Source organism: Barbus barbus, assembly GCF_936440315.1.
Source record: "Barbus barbus genome assembly, chromosome: 13".
In the NCBI taxonomy this organism is placed as follows: Eukaryota; Metazoa; Chordata; class Actinopteri; order Cypriniformes; family Cyprinidae; genus Barbus; species Barbus barbus.
The window spans coordinates 14,232,585-14,254,135 of NC_136741.1; the positions used below are offsets into that span (position 1 = coordinate 14,232,585).

General features: G+C 37.8%; 1 protein-coding gene across 1 annotated transcript; it reads right to left on the reverse strand.

The window, feature by feature from the left end:
- Positions 1-5,581: 5,581 nt before the first annotated feature.
- LOC306878704 (volume-regulated anion channel subunit LRRC8C-like) lies at positions 5,582-21,296 on the reverse strand. Its single transcript, XM_079431198.1, has 3 exons — positions 21,191-21,296; positions 14,611-14,752; positions 5,582-9,899 (listed from the first exon to the last, which is right to left on the reverse strand). The coding sequence occupies exons 2-3, from the start codon at positions 14,746-14,748 to the stop codon at positions 7,659-7,661; spliced, it is 2,379 nt and encodes a 792-aa protein (XP_079287324.1). The 5' UTR covers positions 14,749-14,752; positions 21,191-21,296; the 3' UTR covers positions 5,582-7,658.
- Positions 21,297-21,551: the final 255 nt, after the last annotated feature.

A 21,551-nucleotide genomic window follows, 5' to 3' on the forward strand; every position in this document is an offset into this window, starting at 1 on the left:
GCATGTGGGCGGAGCTAAAGTTTACGGGAGGATTTACGCGCGAAACACCTGACCTGTGTTCTGAAGTTACTAAGCAACCAAACCCCGTTTGTTACACTTGAACTCTTACACGTCTGAAGCCAAAGGGCAGGCCTACTAAATCGGGTTTGAACCGTCAATGTTCAATTATTACAAGTATATCAGCATGAGTAACATAGCTGCAAATTTAGCTTAAATTAAGCTGTAACTAGGACTGTTGGCTTGTATTTACCTCTGATTATTTTTATGTTTATTTTAGATGTTTAGAATTATTTTGTATAGTGATGTGTTTGTGTAACAGGACTGAATGGTTGAGACGAAGTATTAGGGTTGGGGGCTTGGAGAGAGATTTTACCTAATTATGTTTAGTATAGGGGAACTCTGTCATGATTTTTCTGCCAGATTCCAATCATTTACATTTTGTATAGTTCAAATTAGCATCAGTAATTATCTAACCGTTTAAGTATGCATAGTTCTAAAATAAAGTTGGCTGAACTCTATACCTATACCTCTATACCTGATATTGATGCCCTTACTGACAAGGTTTAAGTTAGTCCCAGATTAAATGCATGTTTGAGCTGTCTCAGCTGAAAATATCTTGCTCTGACATCTTAAAATATGCTTCTAAGGCATTTTTGTAAAAGTTGCTTAAATATCTTAATTTAAAGCCTATAGTCCTGGTTTAAACTAAGACCTGTTTGTGAAACCGGGCCACGGTAAACCAACTCCATATACTTTTTGAATGTGTCGCCTTGCATAGGCAAATAATGCTTAACATATACAATTATACTGTAAAAATACTCAAATAAAAAGTGTAGTTAGACACTGTAAAATAACAAGGGGAAAAAACTAATCTTATGTCATGCATATTCATTTTCACTTTTGTAAGTTTGCTGTCTTGTTTACATGTAAATGAAATCCTTTATGTTTTACAAGCGACCCATATGGTTGCAAATAAGATTAAACAGACTTTACCTTCCCCTCCCCACCGGACAACCAGGTTCTGTGGGTTTTACTTGTATTTATTTGCCACATGAATGATTTAGTGTTGGTCATTGGTGTGGTTATTTTATGTGGCTAGCCACCTGCACACACAGAGGGAGACAAAGGACAGACATCAGAAAACCTAACAGAAAACTCTGAGTTTGATTGAACCAAAGTGTGACAAGGTGAATCCCACATTCCGATTCTGGGTACATGAAGACATTTCTTGGCACTCAAACTCTTCAGCTAGGCCGGTCTAAAGAAAATACTGAAAGACTAACTTAGCTTTAGCTTTTGTGATGTTGTCTTTAAAATGACTATTTAAATACAGGTGCTGGTCATAAAATTTGAATATCATGAAAAAGTTGATTTATTTCAGTAATACCAATCAGAAAGTGAAACTTGTATATTAGATTCATTCATTACACACAGACTGATAGATTTCAAATGTTTATTTCCTTTCATTTTGATGATTATAACTGACAACTAATGAAAGTCCCAAATTCAGTATCTCAGAAAATTAGAATATCAATTAAGACCAATGCAAAAAAAAATGATTTTTAGAAATGTTGGCCAACTGAAAAGTATGAACATGAAAACTATGAGCATGTACAGAACTCAATATTTAGTTGGGGCTCCTTTGGCCTGGATTACTGCAGCAATGCGGCATGGCATGGAGTCGGTCAGTCTGTGGCACTGCTCAGGTGTTATGAGAGCCCATGTTGCTCTGATAGTGACCTTCAGCTCTTCTGTTGGGTCTGGCGTATTGCATCTTCCTCTTCACAATACCCCATAGGTTTTTTATGGGGTTAAGGTCAGGCGAGTTTGCTGGCTAATCAAGAACAGGGATACCATGGTCCTTAAACCAGGTACTGGTAGCTTTGGCAGTGTGTGCAGGTGCCAAGTCCTGTTGGAAAATGAAATCTGCATCTCCATAAAGTTGGTCAGCAGCAGGAAGCATGAAGTGCTCTAAAACTTCCTGGTAGACGGCTGCGTTGACCTTGGACCTCAGAAAACACAATGGACCAATACCAGCAGATGACATGGCACCCCAAACCATCAATGACTGTGGAAACTTTACACTGGACCTCAAGCAACGTGGATTATGTGCCTCTCCTCTCTTCCTCCAGACTCTGGGACCTTGATTTCCAAAGGAAATGCAAAAAATTTACTTTCATCAGCGAACATAACTTTGGACCACTCAGCAGCAGTCCAGTCAAGACGCTTCTGACGCTGTCTCTTGTTCAAGAGTGGCTTGACACAAGGAATGCGACAGCTGAAACCCATGTCTTGCATACGTCTGTGCGTGGTGGTTCTTGAAGCACTGACTCCAGCTGCAGTCCACTCTTTGTGAATCTCCCCCACATTTTTGAATGGGTTTTGTTTCACAATCCTCTCCAGGGTACAGTTATCCCTATTGCTTGTACACTTTTTTCTAACACATCTTGTCCTTCCCTTCACCTCTCTATTAATGTGCTTGGACACAGAGCTCTGTGAACAGCCAGCCTCTTTACCAATGACCTTTTGTGTCTTGCCCTCCTTGTGCAAGGTGTCAATGGTCGTCTTTTGGACAACTGTCAAGTCAGCAGTCTTCCCCATGATTGTGTAGCCTACAGAACTAGACTGAGAGACCATTTAAAGGCTTTTGCAGGTGTTTTGAGTTAATTAGCTGATTAGAGTGTGGAACCAGGTGTCTTCAATATTGAACATTTTCACAATATTCTAATTTACTGAGATACTGAATTTGGGACTTTCATTAGTTGTCAGTTATAATAATCAAAATTAAAGGAAATAAACATTTGAAATATATCAGTCTGTGTGTAATGAATTAATCTAATATACAAGTTTCACTTTTTGAATGGTATTACTGAAATAAACTTTTTCATGATATTCTAATTTTATGACCAGCACCTGTATGTTTCTATAGATTATATGAGAAAGGCTGTGGAACAGCAGTGAATCTATGCTGATTTATTTTGCATTCAAATATAAGGCTTTCTCTAATTACAAACTTGAAAGTGTCCTTTTGCCTCTATCCATAGCTCCACTTTGACAGCTGCTGCACTTTGCCTTTTCATGGTTGAACAGAGAGCAGTCTTCTCCTCAGGGCAAATTTTCAAGATCACACTGTCCAAGGGTCATAAGCTTGTCAGGTTTACAAAGGCCTGAGGTCTACTGCACAACTTTTCCTTGCTTCTTGACTTGTTCTGAATGCAACACAAATAACTGACCTGCAAAAACTTTTCACAGACAGATTTTAACGTTTTTTTGTTTGTTTTTTTGCATTCAGCATTTGTTAATATAAATATTAACAGTTAATAACAATAATGGGTGCACCCCATGGAGTACCGATGTGGTCCCTCTAGGGGCCGTGGACCCCCTGTTGAAGTTCTTATTTGTAACGAGTCAGCCATCCTACATTTGGTACATGGAATCTTTTATACTAAGAGCTGACAAGGGATCAGACGAGAGTTAAACATCTCCATCTTGTTGACAAAATAGTGTAGTACTCTATTTTAGGGTGCAAGTTGCCTGCCTTAGATCTGTACACGGTGTTGTGTTTCAGGATGGTAATTAAACAAGATATGTTCTATATAAAGCTTTCCACTTTAGTCAAAGTTAGAAGACATGCCACTATACACTGCAAAACTGTAACAAAATATTAGAATGCATCTCATTTGAAGTTTTGTACAGGTAGAGGAGATTTTCTCCTTCCCTGATAAAATTCCCGAATATTACCTTCAAATGTAACAGAATTTGTATTAAATAACCACATGCAAGACAGAGGTAATGCCTTTGAAAGTGGCTGAAGCTATAGTATTTTCCCTCTCTGCTTGTTCCTGTAGACCAGACCATGATTCAGCTATCAATATCCATATCCATCACAGCTGATCATGTGACTGAAGAAACACTCTCTGATCCCTACTTGGTGCTGGAACATGAGATGAGATGAGATGAGATAGGAGACAGCGCCCACATGCCTCCATCAGACAGAGGATTGCTCCGGCAGACATTAATTATACTCTTTCACATGAATGATATTAGGCTTATAACTGATTTACACAGCATCAGTATTTCCTATCATTCTCTTAATGACTGTATGAAAATAAAGTCAATTTGAATGGGATGCGTTATTTTTGTGCTTGAAAAACAAATAACTAAAAAAAAAAAAAAAAAAAACAGTGAAGAATGCAACACAAATTTAATTACTCACTTTAAACCATGTTACACAATTAAACTTTTGTAAATTATGTACTTGCATGTGAGTTTTTGTCCATTTAATTTTGAATATTTTAACAGATATGACCCAGACACATTTGAATAATCTTCACCATTATAAATCATCCCTTAAAAATAAATAAAAAATATTGTTTGCAGTTCCATTTTTAATGTCAGCAATGTGTCAGACTTTCTGGTGTGCATGGGCATGCATTTAGGAAGTCAGCAAATTATCCCTAAACATTGCAGACTCAAATCTCTCTTGCATGTACTGCACAATACTGCCACCTGGGTGACAACTCTCCCTTGAGAATTAAAAAAACATCAACTGAACTCAACACAAGGGACAAAAATGCATTTTATTTATGCTGTTTTACAAATCAAAAACACTTTGGTACAATGAAAATGATACAAAACAGAAAAATAAGGCATATGTCAGCACTTTTATGAAATGGCAAAAAAAATTCAATATCCTTCATTTAATGCACAGATTTAAAAGAAAAAATGTCCACACTGACTGAAGCTTTGGCATTCAATTTCACATCACTATAACCTTTATCATGCAGACCAGACATAAGACCAGAACAGGAACTGACCTTCCTAACACAAGACAGGTCTATTGTCAAAAAAAAACAAAAAAAAACAAAAAAAAACTCACTACAAATGCACCAAAGGCATTTGTGTAGATATTACTAGAGGATTACACGCAAAACACACAAAGGTCAGGTGATCTAAACAGCTCAAGTATCCACTTTTAACGTTCTTAAAGCGACTAAAAATGTGTATACCAGTGTCTTGGAATTCATATACGAAACACTGATTCAATGACACTTGTTTATGGTGCCAAAAAAAGGCCACATGCTGATCTCAGTACATCAGACGAGTCACTTCCCACAAGGCGAGATCAGAGCAGAGACAATGTAATTACCATGTACATGACCTCAAGACAAGACACACACTCGTAATCTAATCGCCAGTGAGTAGCTGGGAGAAAATACCATGGAAACGTAAAGTCTACCTGATTTATCTTAGTGCATCTTGAGAGATTTTTTTTGCATATTATAGATATTATAGAAGAATCCATTTCTTAAAATGCATTTGTATATATGCTTAGAGCTTTGTTTCTGTCAAACGTTTTCTTTCAGTTGGCATAAAATAGAAACAGTGTACAATGCAATATTAAAAGACAAATACTGTTGACTAATATGATGAATAAATCTAAATGTCTATTTATAGTACATTGTTGGTTTATATGAAAAATGTGAATGGCTAAGTTAAGGTAAGAGAAATGCTTTCTGCGTCAGCATTCTGTCTTAGACTGGAGAAGTCAAGTACTGTTTAAACTAAGCTAACCACAGCATAGTAATGGGCGATATAAACGATATGCGATATAAACGATACAAAATTGGCCTACGATAGAGATTTTAATTCTATTGCACTATCGCGATAATGCATGTTGATGACGCAATCTACCCGCGAAATTTAGAGCAACGACCTGCAGCCGGCTGCAACGCATCATCATATTCGTCATCTTGAATAAACATGGCTGAAAGCGTTAGCGAAGCAGAGGAGCTCGTGAAAAAGACTGGTGCATAGGGTGACCAGACGTCCCGAAAAATTCGGGACAGTCCCGAAATCTAAGCTGCTGTCCCGAATCCCGCTCTAATTGTCCCGAAAATTATACTGAAGCAAAATCTTAAATAGTTATTGTCTGATAAAACATAAAAAACTGTCCGTGGAGCGAGGGTGAGTCATCCTGCAGCCTGGCAACCAGCCCCCGCCGGCTGCTCATTGGCTGCAGCATCTTGTTTTTTTTTTTTTTTGGTTCATTAACTTCAGTTTGAAGTATAAAAATAGCCTAACGTTACTTCTATATTATATAAAATTATATGTATATGTAGGCTACTTATATTAATAAAAATATGATTGGTTCAGTCACTTTCGTTTGAAATTCATTATCTTTATTATTCATTATTGAAATTACCAGGGCCATAACTGTTTACTTGTGTAAGGACTTAAGAATTTTCCTTTATTTAAAATAGCCATGCCTAATACTGGAAGTATATCCCTAATTCAGTGTCCGTTCCTTTATTAACAAGACACCAGTTTTAATTTCATTAGGACAACACAATGTTTAAAACCAAATGCGTTACCTTAGGCTGCAGGTTTGAAATATGTTTTTATTTAAAGTATCTGTGCATTACACAAAATAATTTTCTTTGCCTAATTAATACTGGAAGTATTTTCAGTACAGTGTATGTTCCTTAACTAAAAAGACACCAGTTTTTTTGTTCCCTGCAACTTGGGTGGCATTTAAGAACCAAGGACTTAAGTGTAGTGCCTTTTAGAAGGAAATATTTTCTTTTATTTATCTGCAACATTGTGTTGTATAATTACAGTTTTGCTTTTGCACAATAAATGTTATCAAAACGACATACAACATTTCTTTATTTCTTAAAAAAAAAAAATACATTTAGCAGTTTGGTTTTCCTAAGGGTCTATGTAACCTGTTCTGAAATGGTTCTACTATAATTTATATATCGCAATATATATCGTTATCGCAAGAGGCTGCAATGTATATCGCAATATGAATTTTAGGCCATATCGCCCATCCCTACCACAGCAGAAAAAAGCAGACCTCTTTAGAAATGCTTCTGACATTTGAAGCTGGTACAGCTAGTACATAAGAGGTATACTGAAATGCGGTTACCTTTATCTGCAGGATCTACTACCAACAGCAGTCAAACTTGTTTAACATTAAAAGAAAAACATGTAAAGTCTACCTGAGAACACATGCATACGGATCCTGGTTTCCAAAAGCTTTAGAATTATTAGAGTAAATATGGAGGAAGAAATAATAATAATAATACTAGTACAAATGATTACATGAACTATTTTCCTATCATTTATACTTCAAATCCTTGTAAAGTCCTATATACACATAAAAAGTCAAATAAAAAGAATGTTAAAGTTTCCAGTGCAAATTCTAATATCGCTATTTCCAGTGCAAAACATGTTGTACAGTACTTGACCTGCAAAAGCTTAATGGATTATGAGAGCAAATGTCAGTGAAAGCATACAATGAAATAGCTGTCACACAACACTGTCTGTAAATGAATCCCTGTCATAAGTTGTCTACTTTTATGATTTACAGGTTAAAAAAAAATATCTTAGAAAATTAAGATAGAGTTTTAAAATGTGTACATTTTACATGACTTTTTCATAATATTCAATGTAAGGCATTAAAAGGTATTCATCCCTAGATTTTTCTCTCTCTTTTTGCATTAAAAGGCCATTAAAGCACAAGTCCAGCTTTAAACATGGAATTGCAAGTACTCACCCATATAGATCACATTAGATACTACAGGATGGAACACCTGGAGTCTTGCCTCTTAAGGAGTCAGATTACAATATTTGGCATTAAAGCAAAGTTGTCATCACTCTGCTTGCATTTGTTCCCTGATGTCTGAAGGCAGCGTCTCAAACAGCGTGTCTTCTACGACAAGTCCGCTGTGCTTTAAGACGCGACAAGAGCCGAGTTCAGCTGGTAAGAACTCAAAGTGATTACCCTTTAACTCCAAGTGAGTCAGTACTCCCAGGAAAGAAATTTTTGGTGAGAGGACAGACAGCATGTTTCTGCCAAGCTTCAGAGTCTTCAGCTTCTTACAGAAGAAGAGCTCATCAGGAATATTTTCGATTTGGTTACAACTAACAGAGAAGTACTGAAGGCTTTGGAGAACGCCTATCTCTGGTGGGATAAAACGGATGTCATTGTTGGAAAGATCAAGGTAGCGCAGTTTGTTGCACAGGAACAAGTGTGAAGGTAGGATCTCGATCTTGTTATGGCTGAAGTAGAGGCGCTCCAAGCTGCTGAGCTTTTTGATGTGTTCGGGTATAAAAGCGATGCCGTTGTGCCAAAGCTTCAGACAGGTCAGCTTACGGAGGTGCTGGAAGCTGACAATCTCTTCAATGGTGCGTAGATTGTTCTCTTTCAGATCCAACGTCTGCAGATTACTCAGGCTGAAAATGGCATGGGGTATGCGTTCTAGGTCACAGTGCACCAACTCAAGTTCTGTTAGGTTCACCATCTTTTTCAGGTTGTTTAGCATTACTAGTTTGGTGCCATCATTGCAAATACAGAGGCACTGTAGATGGCTGGCCACATCCACAATGGACTGAGGGATCTTGATGAAGTTGCTCTTCAGCATCAGTGTCTTCAGCGCTTTGAGCTCTCGTAGAGAGTCCAGACTTACGTTCTTTGATGCATCAGAACTCAAAGAGCCAATCAGATGGAGCTCTTCCAAGTTCCGCAACACATACATCCACTGCGGAAGTTCACGGGCATCATCAAACTTCACTCGCAGCACCTTCAAGTTCTCCTTGAGGAAGGAGGTGGCTGCACTGTGGATTTTGAGCGAGCACTGGTAAAGCGAAAGCTCCTGGAGATCCACTAGTTGGGCAATAGCTGCTGGTATGGTAACATTATTAATAATCTCAAGCTTCAAAGACTGCAGCTCTGTCACCTCAAAGATGGTATCTGGGAGACCAGACAGCATGAAGAGTTGAAGTTCTAGCCTGTTATTGCTGTTGGTCTGCAGCTTCTGCCGAAGCTTGTCCGCTGTCCACTCGTGGTTGAGGTTGAGCTGTTTCAGCTTGTTTTCACTCACCTCTGAGAGAAACACTGCAAATCTCTTGGAATATAGGGGATCATACTGGTCGATCATGTGCAACATGAAAGCAAAGTCATTCTTTACATCTGGGATGTCATCAATTCCGGTCTCCTGCCTGACATATTCAAAAGAGTATTCCTTGAGAGAGATATAGAACAGCCAGTAGGATGTATAAAGGCATGTAAGTCCATAAACTCCAACAAAACACAAATAACAGTAGGAGAGCTTGGAGAACAAGTGGGCCATAGTATGATTGCAACAAAAGTACCGGTAACCCGTCATGTCCTGCATGTTCTCAGTACAGGTAACACTGAACCTAACCTTTGACACCAGAGCACTGTTGTATGCAATTATAAGGATAAACTTGAGCACTTTTACAACAGTCTGACGGACATACATCATATATAATATATCGCCCTCCTCCACATGCAGGCGGAATTTTTTGACCTTCTCAAACAAGGCCTTGGCTTGCTCTCCTTCCTTCTTGTCAAGGACACTTGGTGCTGGCTTGTCAACAACGATCTTTTCAGGAATGGATCTTAAAGATTGAGTCTTCTCCAGGTTGCCCTCGCCAATTGGTGCATCAAGGTTTGACCTACTGGCACTGTTCTTCTTGTTGTCCTTCTCCTCAGCATTCTCCCCAGATACTTCCGACAGTGCCCTCGTAGTCCATGGAGAGTCAAAGCACTTGACCAGGATGGATATGAAGTGCTCAATTTTAGAGCTGGAGCCAGGAAACTTGAACCAGAAATTGCTGCACACCATGAAAATGACAGTATGAATGAGAACCAGGTAAGGGAAGTACTTAGCATACCAATGCAGTGCCTTTTCATAGCACATTTGGTTTATGTAATTATACTGTTGAATATCCAAGTTCGTCTTCAGTCCTTTCAACTCATGGACAGGCACTGTCGATTCATGATTTGTGGAAGGAGGTGGGCACATCAGCTCTGTCTGGTTTGGCGAGAATGTCCTTTGAGGAAGGCATATGATTTTGTCCTGCATCACCTAAAAGGACAGAAGAGTGTAGCTATCAATATCAACACAATCAAAACAAGACATACTTCCAGAAATCTGCATAAAAAGTAGTTGGGGGGTGAACAGAAAACCAGAGTCTGTCCATGCACAGGCTGCATTCTGATTATATTAATATCCCCAAGTATGCAAGTCATTTTCTCTGGATATAAAATAAAGATGAAAGCTAAAGAACCTCAAATGTACACATCAGAGAGCAAATAAATAAACCTCAAGAGTGTAAAAGACAGCAGATGAGGCCCTTTTATGTACTGAATTACAATTCCACACCACTCATAGATTGCTGGGAAGGGAACAGTGTAACAGTATCCGATGAGGAGCATCTCTTTTAAGATAACTATTTCGGTGCTCTGACGTCAGTGTTGTGACTCAGACAGGAAATGAGAAATGATTACACTGGCTATTTGAATTCAAAGGGGAGATGAATTACCTTTGGGTTAGCAAGAAAAGGTGCTCAATGGCTACTCAATTTTGACTTAAATATTGTTTTTAAAGTACACAGCAGGCAGAAAAAAAAAAACGTTCACTAGAACTGAGAAGCAGTAAACAAAAGCATTTTGTATTCGATTCAAGATGTGTTCCCCCCGACCCCCCCACCCCTTTTCCTGCAAAACAGTTTTAGTTTGTCTGGTAATTACCATGTGGTTTCTCTCTGGAAAGGTAATGAGAAGCAAGAAAAATCAGCTAAAAAGAGAGGGAAAAGATTGTGAGAGTTCTACACAGCACAACAGACTGACTGCTGAGTAAAGCCTGCTAATAAAGCATCAGCAGCTCTGAAGACAGCATCTCTGCAGTAAAATGGATGTGAGGTGCAGCAGCCCCAAGTGGCTAATAAAATGTGCATTATGCACTACATGGCCACTCAAAGTGCCCCCAGTCAAACATGGTCATTTAGCAAAGAGGAGGTTATTTATTCCCCCCTCAAAACCACAGGATTACGCCATGATGTTAGTAAAAGCATTAATTAGGTCAATTAATACTGCCTTCACTGGGATCATCACAAACATCCAATCACAATTCACAAATTGCAATCCTTCATGCAATTGACCTATCGGTAAGCCCCTCCCCTCGAACGCAGACTAGCCAATGGCAGTCGAGTATCAGTTGCACGGGGAGCGGAACTCGGACATCTATAGGTTTCAGCGCCATAGAGAAACACTGGAAGATCTGAAGCTTGCATCGGTTTTATGGGGTTTATTACGGTGGCCGAGAGAGCTCAACGCGCTGCAACTTCAAAAAACATGCAAATAGAAAAAGCACCAGCAAATCAAAAAAACATATTCATCAATTTGACAGCAGGGGCCCGTTTCAGAAAGGAGGTTAAGTGAAAACTCTGAGTATGTTAACCCTGAAATGAGGGAAACTCTGGGTTTTCCGTTTCAAAATGGGAGATTTGTCAAACCCGTGAAAGCAGGGTAAGTCAAGCCCGTTTCTGAAAGAAAGGTAACTTATACTCAGAGTCAGTTACCATGGTAACTTACACTGTGAACCTAACCTGGTCGGGAGCAGGTTTTCTTTGGTAAACCCAGAGTTTCTTTCCGTCTTCTCCCTTTTTAAAGTGTAAGCGATGTTTTAATACCTCATTCATTCACGTTGCAAAATTGCTTTTCTTACTGAGTATTTTTGTCCTATTTCAAGTACAAACGTTTAAAAATTCTTAAGTTAAGATGCATTTTCTATAGATGGAAAAATGATCTAGATATTTATTCTTGTTAAAATATAAAATTGTTCTCAATAGGGTAAGAAAAATAATCTTAATGCAAACGGAAACAAGAATAGGCCATTTTTAATTTCTTACCCCATTGCCAGATAATTTGGAAAATAAAATAATATTTTAAATATTTTTTTTCCCTTCATGGAAACAAGACTAAATACATTATAGCCTATTATTTATGTTATTATATAATTATATTATATAAAATTATATATATATATATATATTATAATTTTCTTTAAAACGTAGGAGATGCTGAGCACATAAGTCCTGTATGCAGATTTTAAGGAACTTGTGCATCGCTCTCACGCTTTTTCTGAGAATCTTTTCCTGGGCACAAATCCGTCAAAGAGGAGTTTTCACAGGACTGTAGGTCAGTGGTGTAGCAATGGGTTTAAATGAGGCTAATCTGATAAATGTTGTTCACTTGATAACATCTTTCTGTGACCTGTGGAAGTAACATGAAATAATCAGAATTTCCTTCAGGATTTCCAGTGTGGTTGGATGCATTGATAACAAGCGTATCCCCACCATCGCACCTTATGAAACTGATTACTGTATGAAATGGAAGGATGCCAGATGGTGGGGTGGTAGCCTACGGCCCGTAACCACCACCACAGCTGTTAAATAAACTAATTATTCACTATTTTTTGGCCATCTTTATTTCCTAATACAAAAGCAAAAGTTATTCTTTTTACTTTTGGATTTTAGAAATCTTCCAATACTTGACCATCTCCTCTTCATCTGTCAGTGGTGCTGGTGCAGGTTCTCCCTCTGCCTTCTTGCTGTCGACAAGTCAGTAGTTAATTTTATTACTCTAATTAAGAAATGTAACAGGTTGGATTAGAGAATATTTAATTACGTGAAAAGAGTGTTAGACTATGTAGAAAAAGCTGCAGCTCATTGAAATAGACATTGAATGATATTTAATGTCAAATGTCTGTAAAGTCATTTAGCCCACACCCATGAACCTTTCATGTTTAAAGCTTTACCTGGATTCAATTCTTTCTTCTTCTTTTGTTCAATGGTCATTTACATGCTTAGTGCATATCGCCACCTAATTGATGGTTGTGTAATCATTCCACCCCCCCCCCCCCCCCCCCCCCGTTTAATCTTCAATCCTTGAGAATATGACTTACATTTTTAGTTTGATGCTAATCATATATTAAGTCATATCAGATATGTATTTTTATTATAGAATACATTATAGAAAATGCCAATCCATGTGTGAGATGATAATATAAAATGTAATAAGTATATGTAATAAATTAAACATTACCTTGTCATAGTGTTTTATAATTTATACAGATAACTATATTATAGGCTATATTATATAATGTTGTGCGCTATCTGCCAGGCCCACTGAAGGCTGGTCAGTATGTCACATGTGCACGGATAGCACTGAAGTGAACTAACCCATACCCAGGTTATCCTCCGATTTTGGAACCGAAAGCCGAGTTTATCCGCTCGCTTATCCTCAAACGTACCTGGGTATGTCACATAACCTGCTTTCTGGAATACACCCCAGGTGGTGCAAATGCTCACAACACAAACAAATAAATTTTATTTGCAGTGTGTTTCTTTATTTGGTTATGTTGTGAGCATTTGCAGCGTGTGTGTTGTCAAATTGACGAAAGTTGTTTTCTTAATTTGCAGGTGTTTTTTTTCTATTTGCAGCACATTGAGCTCTCTCGGCCACCATAGTTTATGCTTCAAAAATGGAAAAAGGATGTGCCTGGGGTACCTGTAACACTGATTCCAGGTATCCTGAGAGGATGGGCAATGTAATTTATTTTATTACATTTCCTGAATCCAAACAAAACAGAGCAAAATGTCCCTAAGTATTCAACCCCAATAAAAATGAAGACAAAAACGTAAATTTTCTGGTTGTCATACACTCATTAAGTTACAATTTTCATCTGCTCAAGCAGAACGTTAATGTTATCTTGTGCTTCAGCAAGGTATCTCTGGCTAAAACTAGCTAACGTTAAAGTTAGTGAGTCCATGATAACGTACAAACCTAAATAGCGGACTGTTCTTGCGTCTTGTAACGTTAGTGTAAGTTAGGTCAAAAACACATAAACGAAGGTCTACATTTCACTGTCTCTTCATATTAAACTGGTTAAATACATTAATTTAATCGTATCCTGCGCTACATGAACAGTGTTGATCCTGCATGTTGTCATCTGCGATCGTGATGACCGACCGTAATATGAGACTTCTCCCGCTTGCATTGTGATCTGTAAACCCTCGCTTCAAGTTACCCACCGTATTTATTTTAATTATTTTATAAATCCCTCCATGCAATATTTAATTCCCATTTGGTGGCCTTCTGTGTCCAAAATTGTGCTAAAACATCGTGGGACAAGGTTTTCACACTGCAGCTGTCATTGTAAGACAGTGAGCAACTCCGTTTGTTTGTCCGAGGGAGCAACAGTAACTAAGGGGGGGGCGGGGCTTACCGATAGGTCAATTGTGCCATTCTTTGATGCACACCTCCAGGGACAGTGGGGGATATTCCCACCCTAACAATGGGTTCCTGTTAATGTTTATTGAGACTAAAAATAATTAGGATCATCTAGGAATTTAAACTGAAGGCCAAGCATGCTGCTTGAATCTCCACCCACTAGTTTATGAGGCCGAGAAGCTAGACTACAGGAGTCATTTTGTGTTTATAGAGGGGCCACCATGAGGGGAAGGAGTAATCTTTTCGTGTGGGGTGACTGGAATTTAGTTTTTTTTCCCCGTAAGCAAACTCCCACTTCTAAATGCAGTACGCACTGCCCAACAGTGGACTGTTCATGCAAAGAGGAAATCCATCTATGGTGTGAAGTCATTCATTATTCCATTGCTGTTGGTCAAGGAAGACTGTATGTCTTAGTACTGCTTAAGATGTTAGCTTCTCAGCTCTAAAAAATAATGAAATGTTCTTTTGGCATGTGGTTTAAGGTGAAGAATTGTAATATTTACCTGCAGAGTGCATCCAAACACACCTATCATGAGCATGACTACAGAGAGGTAGTCTGTGAACACATCCCACCATGGCTTCAGAACCCGGAACGCTGACTGCTGTTCCGTGAACTGCCGGAATTCAGTCACTGGAATCATACTCCTTTAAAGGCACAATGAAGAATTAGGAATTGGAAGAAACTCATAAATGCTGACTAAAAACAGCTGATATGCAAGCCTAAAGTTATTTCATAGTTCTTGATCATTTCAGTACTTTAACAAAAACCATTTGATTTACATATTTAACTATTTTGGGGGGGGGGGGGGGGGGGGGGGGATTTATCGAGTTAATTATTCATAATAAAAAATGTAAATAATTATCTGTAGATTACAACACAGGATCTTCATTTTTTTCAATTCATAAAACATTTCTTTAAAAAGGTCAAGTGAAAGAGCAATACAATGAAGACAAAAGAGACATTATATATTCATCCCATTTTTAATTTTATTCTTGCATTCATATACAGTTGGGCAAAAAAGTATTTAGTCAGCCACCAATTGTGCAAGTTCTTCCACTTAAAAAGATGAGAGAGGCCTGTAATTTTCATCATAGGTACACTTCAACTATGAGAGACAGAATGGGGGGAAAGAATCCAGGAAATCACATTGTAGGATTTTTAATGAATTAATTGGTAAATTCCTCTGTAAAATAAGTATTTGGTCACCTACAAACAAGCAAGATTTCTGGCTCTCACAGACCTGTAACTTCTTCTTTAAGAGGCTCCTCTGTCCTCCACTCGTTACCTGTATTAATGGCACCTGTTTGAACTCGTTATCAGTATAAAAGACACCTGTCCACAACCTCAAACAGTCACATTCCAAACTCCACTATGGCCAAGACCAAAGAGCTGTCGAAGGACACCAGAAACAAAATTGTAGACCTGCACCAGGCTGGGAAGACTGAATCTGCAATAGGCAAGCAGCTTGGTGTGAAGAAATCAACTGTGGGAGCAATTATTAGAAAATGGAAGACATACAAGACCACTGATAATCTCCCTCGATCTGGGGCTCCACGCAAGATCTCAAATGATCACAAGAACGGTGAGCAAAAATCCCAGAACCACACGGGGGGACCTAGTGAATGACCTGCAGAGAGCTGGGACCAAAGTAACAAAGGCTACCATCAGTAACACACTACGCCGCCAGGGACTCAAATCCTGCAGTGCCAGATGTGTCCCCTGCTTAAGCCAGTACATGTCCGGGCCCGTCTGAAGTTTGCTAGAGAGCATTTGGATGATCCAGAAGAGGATTGGAAGAATGTCATATGGTCAGATGAAACCAAAATAGAACTTTTTGGTAAAAACTCAACTTGTCGTTTTTGGAGGAGAAAGAATGCTGAGTTGCATCCAAAGAACACCATACCTACTGTGAAGCATGGGGGTGGAAACATCATGCTTTGGGGCTGTTTTTCTGCAAAGGGACCAGGCGACTGATCCGTGTAAAGGAAAGAATGAATGAGGCCATGTATCGTGAGATTTTGAGTGAAAACCTCCTTCCATCAGCAAGGGCATTGAAGATGAAACGTGGCTGGGTCTTTCAGCATGACAATGATCCCAAACACACCGCCCGGGCAACGAAGGAGTGGCTTCGTAAGAAGCATTTCAAGGTCCTGGAGTGGCCTAGCCAGTCTCCAGATCTCAACCCCATAGAAAATCTTTGGAGGGAGTTGAAAGTCCGTGTTGCCCAGCGACAGCCCCAAAACATCACTGCTCTAGAGGAGATCTGCATGGAGGAATGGGCCAAAATACCAGCAACAGTGTGTGAAAACCTTGTGAAGACTTACAGAAAACGTTTGACCTCTGTCATTGCCAACAAAGGGTATATAACAATGTATTGAGATGAACTTTTGTTATTGACCAAATACTACTTTTCCACCATAATTTGCAAATAAATTCTTTAAAAATCCTACAATGTGACTTCCTGGATTCTTTCTCCCCATTCTGTCTCTCATAGTTGAAGTGTACCTATGATGAAAATAACAGGCCTCTCTCCTTTTTAAGTGGGAGAACTTGCACAATTGGTGGCTGACTAAATACTTTTGCCCAACTGTAGTTATTCCTCCCAGAACTTTGCAGTGTGTGGGTATAAAAAAAATACAACTTTTATTCAAATTGTGAATTGCTTCAGTTCACCACTCTTGTAAAAAAAAAAACAAAGCATTCCAAACAATGAATCTCTGATTTACACAGTGTTTACACTTTGTTAGTTATATTGAAATTAATTCACAAGTGTTCAAAACTAGCACTGTACTCTGATACTGAGCAGATGCTTAAATACCTCTGATTGGCCACTGCATTCATGAGCTCAACAATCATGCCTGTGATTGGCTACAACGCATGGCATTTAAAAAACACTGTAAACAAAGCCCTTTGATGCTCTTTACAGGCCAAGCACACAACTAATCTGCTGTACGCATGGGAGCATTTGAAAGCCATGGTATTGTGACATTTTTCATATTTCAGCAACAACTTTGTATACCAGTATTTTTGACAATACTACACTAGCCTAAATATAAACTGATGGATGTTTAAAATAAGTTATATGGAATATAACTATTAGTTATAATATATAATATAATATTAGACTATTTTCAAAGGCTGCATGATATATTAAACCCATTTAAAAATCATAATTAAGCATAATTGCGAATTCACAAACGCTATGATTTAATTAAATGCGATACAGTTCTAACACAGAATATGCACTTTAATTATTTACATGCGTGTAGGTTAAGTACGTGCGTCTCACAGTGGCTCCGTTCACTTCCACAGAAACTGTTATCATTTACATGTGGAGCATCTCAAACTCCATCTCTGCATGTTGTTATGGGTTTGAGTTTATTATAACGTTCATCTGGGAATGCAACATGCACCATTTCATCAGATTTGTAAGGTAAATCATTTATAAATCTACACAAACACATTTTGTGTTTTCAGAATACATCACGATTTCAAAATAAAAGCTCAAACCCTCACTCTGAGTTTACATGTTTTGATGTCCACATATTCATTCATGGCTATAGCATTTCTGAATTAAATTATCGCTTGGTCAATATTAAACAAGGATTAGATCGCACCGTAATGTGTAGAAACAATCGTCAGGCTGTTGTTGTTATGCGTAAATCTACATTAGCTCTATTGTTTATAATAAATTATGTATGTTAACAGTTTTGCTCAATAAAACCATATGATTTCTTGCTTTTGATACTTTATTTGAACTAATTATTATTGCATCATTGCTATTATACATGTATTTTAAGTCATTTTAAAAAGTTAAAAAATTGTATTACCACAAAACAATTAATTATAATTACAGGGCCCTGTGAAATCAGTTTTATTTCCAAATTATTATTTTTTTCCATTTTCATTTTTCTATACTATGTTTTAACGTTTAAATTACATGTTATTAATAAAAAAGCCTGTCTAATTAATTGAGTTTTACAGTTTTATCTTTACCAAATTCTGTTTTCCATTATTTTCTGGATTCCATTTGAATGGTTCCATTAAATTAATATAATCAAAAGTATCTCCAATTAATTGATTTTTTTTTTTTTTAATAAATGCTGCACATTTAAATTTTTCACCTAAAAAATTCTGGTAAATAATATTTTTGGTAAATACACCTTTAAAAAAAGTGTTTTTTGATTATAATTTGTATTAGTAGTAGACTAGAACACGTGGATATGTTGTCATTCTTACACTATAATACTGAACTTTGATTTGCTTTGACACTTGCTTATTGCACTCTATGTTGCACTTCACTTTTGCTTTAAAAAAGGATTATAGAAATTTGGATTTCATTTGGTTTAATAAAATATTCTTAAATACAATTGTAGATTTTTTTGTGGGAAATTAATCGTTTAGATTAATCGATTAATTAGTCGAAATAAAAATAGCAGCCCTAATGGAATGACAGTCTACAAGCCACTGTCTAATCCGTGAACAAATATATTTATTGTTCTAATACTTTTTTAACAGCCAAGAATTATAACCTCAATAAGGGACATTTACACTTTGTGAATGTCACACCTCCAACAATCCAACCATATGTATCATCTGCTTATAATTATAATTATTATTATTATTACTGCATTGCTGTTTGGAATAGTGGTTGATTCTTGTTTCATCTACTACATTCAGCAATAAAATATTTCTGAATAATGACCATTGTCCAGGGCAACACTGTATTGTCCAGGGCTGCTCATTCATTAGCTAAATATTCTTTCCCGTCACCGTCTCTACAACTAAACTAATGAAATATATTCAAATCCATGCATCTATTTATTTGGCAAACATCCAGGTAATATGCAAAATAAAATTGCGCAAAACAAAAATCCTTCTGTAATTTAGTGTGGAAAAATATGTAAAATAAGTAAAAATATCTTGAGTTACAATTCAAATGACCTCCTGAAAGTCACTGGATAAGAATTTGGATCACCTTAAGTATTCAAGACAACACTGCCATGAAGACCATAATATGCCCTTACGTTCTAATGATTCCTAATGTAAGCAGTCTGCCAGGCTTCGTTTAATCTCTATTGAGCTGCACTTCTTGCATCATATCATACACAAAGCATATTCCACCGATCGTATTAATTATTGAGATTAACGCTGCATATGCTTCACTTTGCAGCAGTCAGCCACTCCAAAAAGAGGTTTATATATGTACCTATAAAAGGCCTGAACAGATGGAGAGCATTGGCACAACAAAGTTGTGAAATGCAGAATGCCACGAGGAAGGGGAGTAGTACTAGAACTACTGAACATCATTTAAACCACTACTAATGAGTAGACTTACAAAGTAACCTTTCACAAAATGCAGACAAGTTACCCAGTTGTAGTCCTGCACCTGATGCAACACACCTGAAATCAATTTGAAGTCAAACAGCCTAAATTGCTCTCTCTGATCAAAACATCAGATAAACGAAAACACCCCCTATGTAGCCTACTATACATGCAAGTTCAACCAAAAGAAATAACACTTTTAGGCCTTGGTCTAATGTGAATGCACTAAAATAAAATATAAATAGCCAAACGTGTACACAAACAATTACAGGAAAGTGTACAAGACTAGTAGCTTAATCATCACAAACTGGTCAGCAAATTAATTAGGCAAACCCAACCTCAGCTGATCAGAAATCCCCAAGTGGTGTACTTTCTGGAAATGTTAACCGTTCAAGGATGCTTACAGCAGAGTAAACGCAATCTGTCTTACTCAGGTTAAAATATACTCCCGTATCCACAGTTTATACTTTTATAAATATTTCTGCAAAAAATAGACAGCATCAAAGCTTGGATATTTAGATGCAATCTGCCTGTGTTCTATGCACAGAATGGGTAGCCACAACAATTATAAAAAAGTAACCCAGGGGTAAAATAACTGCTGTATATGCAACATGCTTCAACAGGGAGTGCAAAATATTTGGACATTTGTAAACAGCTGCAGCAGTTCAAGTATCTGGAGCTCCTGATTCCTGGAGTTTGTTGCAAGATATATTCCTCACACGGATTTGAAACTTATAACACGCACATAAATTACACTTCCAGGAGTAGGCAGCCTATAACAAAATGATCGAAAATTAATACATTTTAAAAGATACAATTTCATGGCATTTATTATAGATAAATGCTACACTATATCCGATGTTCAGACGCTGCGAGACGGAAACTGTTGGCAGACTGAATGGAAAAATCCAACGAGTTCTGATAGACAAGAAATAAACAGTGCAGAAATGGATGGGGGTCTGTGCATTGCTGCAGATCTGCTATTTAAACTAATAGCTACTAAACTCAGCTTAGTAGAGATCTGTACCATCTCCTGGAGCAGCTCTTCCTGCCAGGAAATGGGGTGATTCTCAAATTTAGTCGTGGAAAAAAAAACGTTGCACGTCTGAATAAGATCCAGTCAGCACCAGCAGGATGAAGAGCTCACTTTCAGAAGGCTAACATTCGCACGGACGATATGTTTTATAATGTTACGTGGAGACGATTTCCTCTACTGCTAATTAGTCAGCGGAAATCGAAAAAAACATTAATTTCCACTCACGGGACAAAACTAAAACAATACACGTTCACTCGTTAGATTTTAAAACCGCACGTTTGATTTGAATCGCGCCTATACTTTAAGTTATGTTTTTTAAATAAAGGCCTGTCTGTCTACTAATAGACATAGGCTAGGCTACTATAGTAAATAATGTAAAATTAATATATAAACATTTAAGAACTTCACTGATGCAAAACTTTAATTGATATTCTATGAGCTAGCTTTATCAACACTTTCCTCGCGGTCCTCAGTTTTTTTTCGTCTGAAGCAATTGTTTTTGTAAATTCGCTCCACTAACACGTAGTTATTTAGAACAATAGCTGTACCGCGTTTTTCTCACTGAGGGGCTTTGAAAAGTTAAACGCTGTCCCGAGCGCGTTTCAGCGACTGTCCCACAATTACGTCATGAAGATGAAATTATCCAACATAAACATCTGCGATGTTACCGTTTGATCGCAAACACCGATAACGCAAATGAAACGGTGCCGGTTTTGCTCACCTTTAGATGGATTGAAGGCGCGTTCTCCGTCTACAGCTGAAGATTCTAGCGGGGACTAGCATGTCCTTGTGGCTGCGGTTCTTCTGTCCTCAAACTCCTATAGGCTGAGCTACCTTGGGCGGGTCTTCAGTATAATAGCGTTCCCAGAACCGCCTTTCTCACTTTCCGTTTAGATTTTGCGCGTTATTATGTCGTGCTACATCTGTCCATGACCCATAAGCACCTCATTGTTAAAGCAACTCTCAGGAGCATGTCCTCCACATCCCCACTATTTTAACTAAGCAAATAAAGCCATTTCCTGTGCGTCAAGCTAAAGTTAATTATGGTTTGAACCGTTTTTAGAATCCTTGTTTAACACAAA

Coding starts and splice junctions, on each gene's coding strand:
- LOC306878704 (XM_079431198.1), bottom strand. CDS start 14,748: ATGATTCCAGTGACTGAATTCCGGCAGTTCACGGAACAGCAGTCAGCG. Junction 9,900..14,610: donor TGTTTGGATGCACTCTGCAG/GTAAATATTACA, acceptor CTGTCCTTTTAG/GTGATGCAGGACAAAATCAT.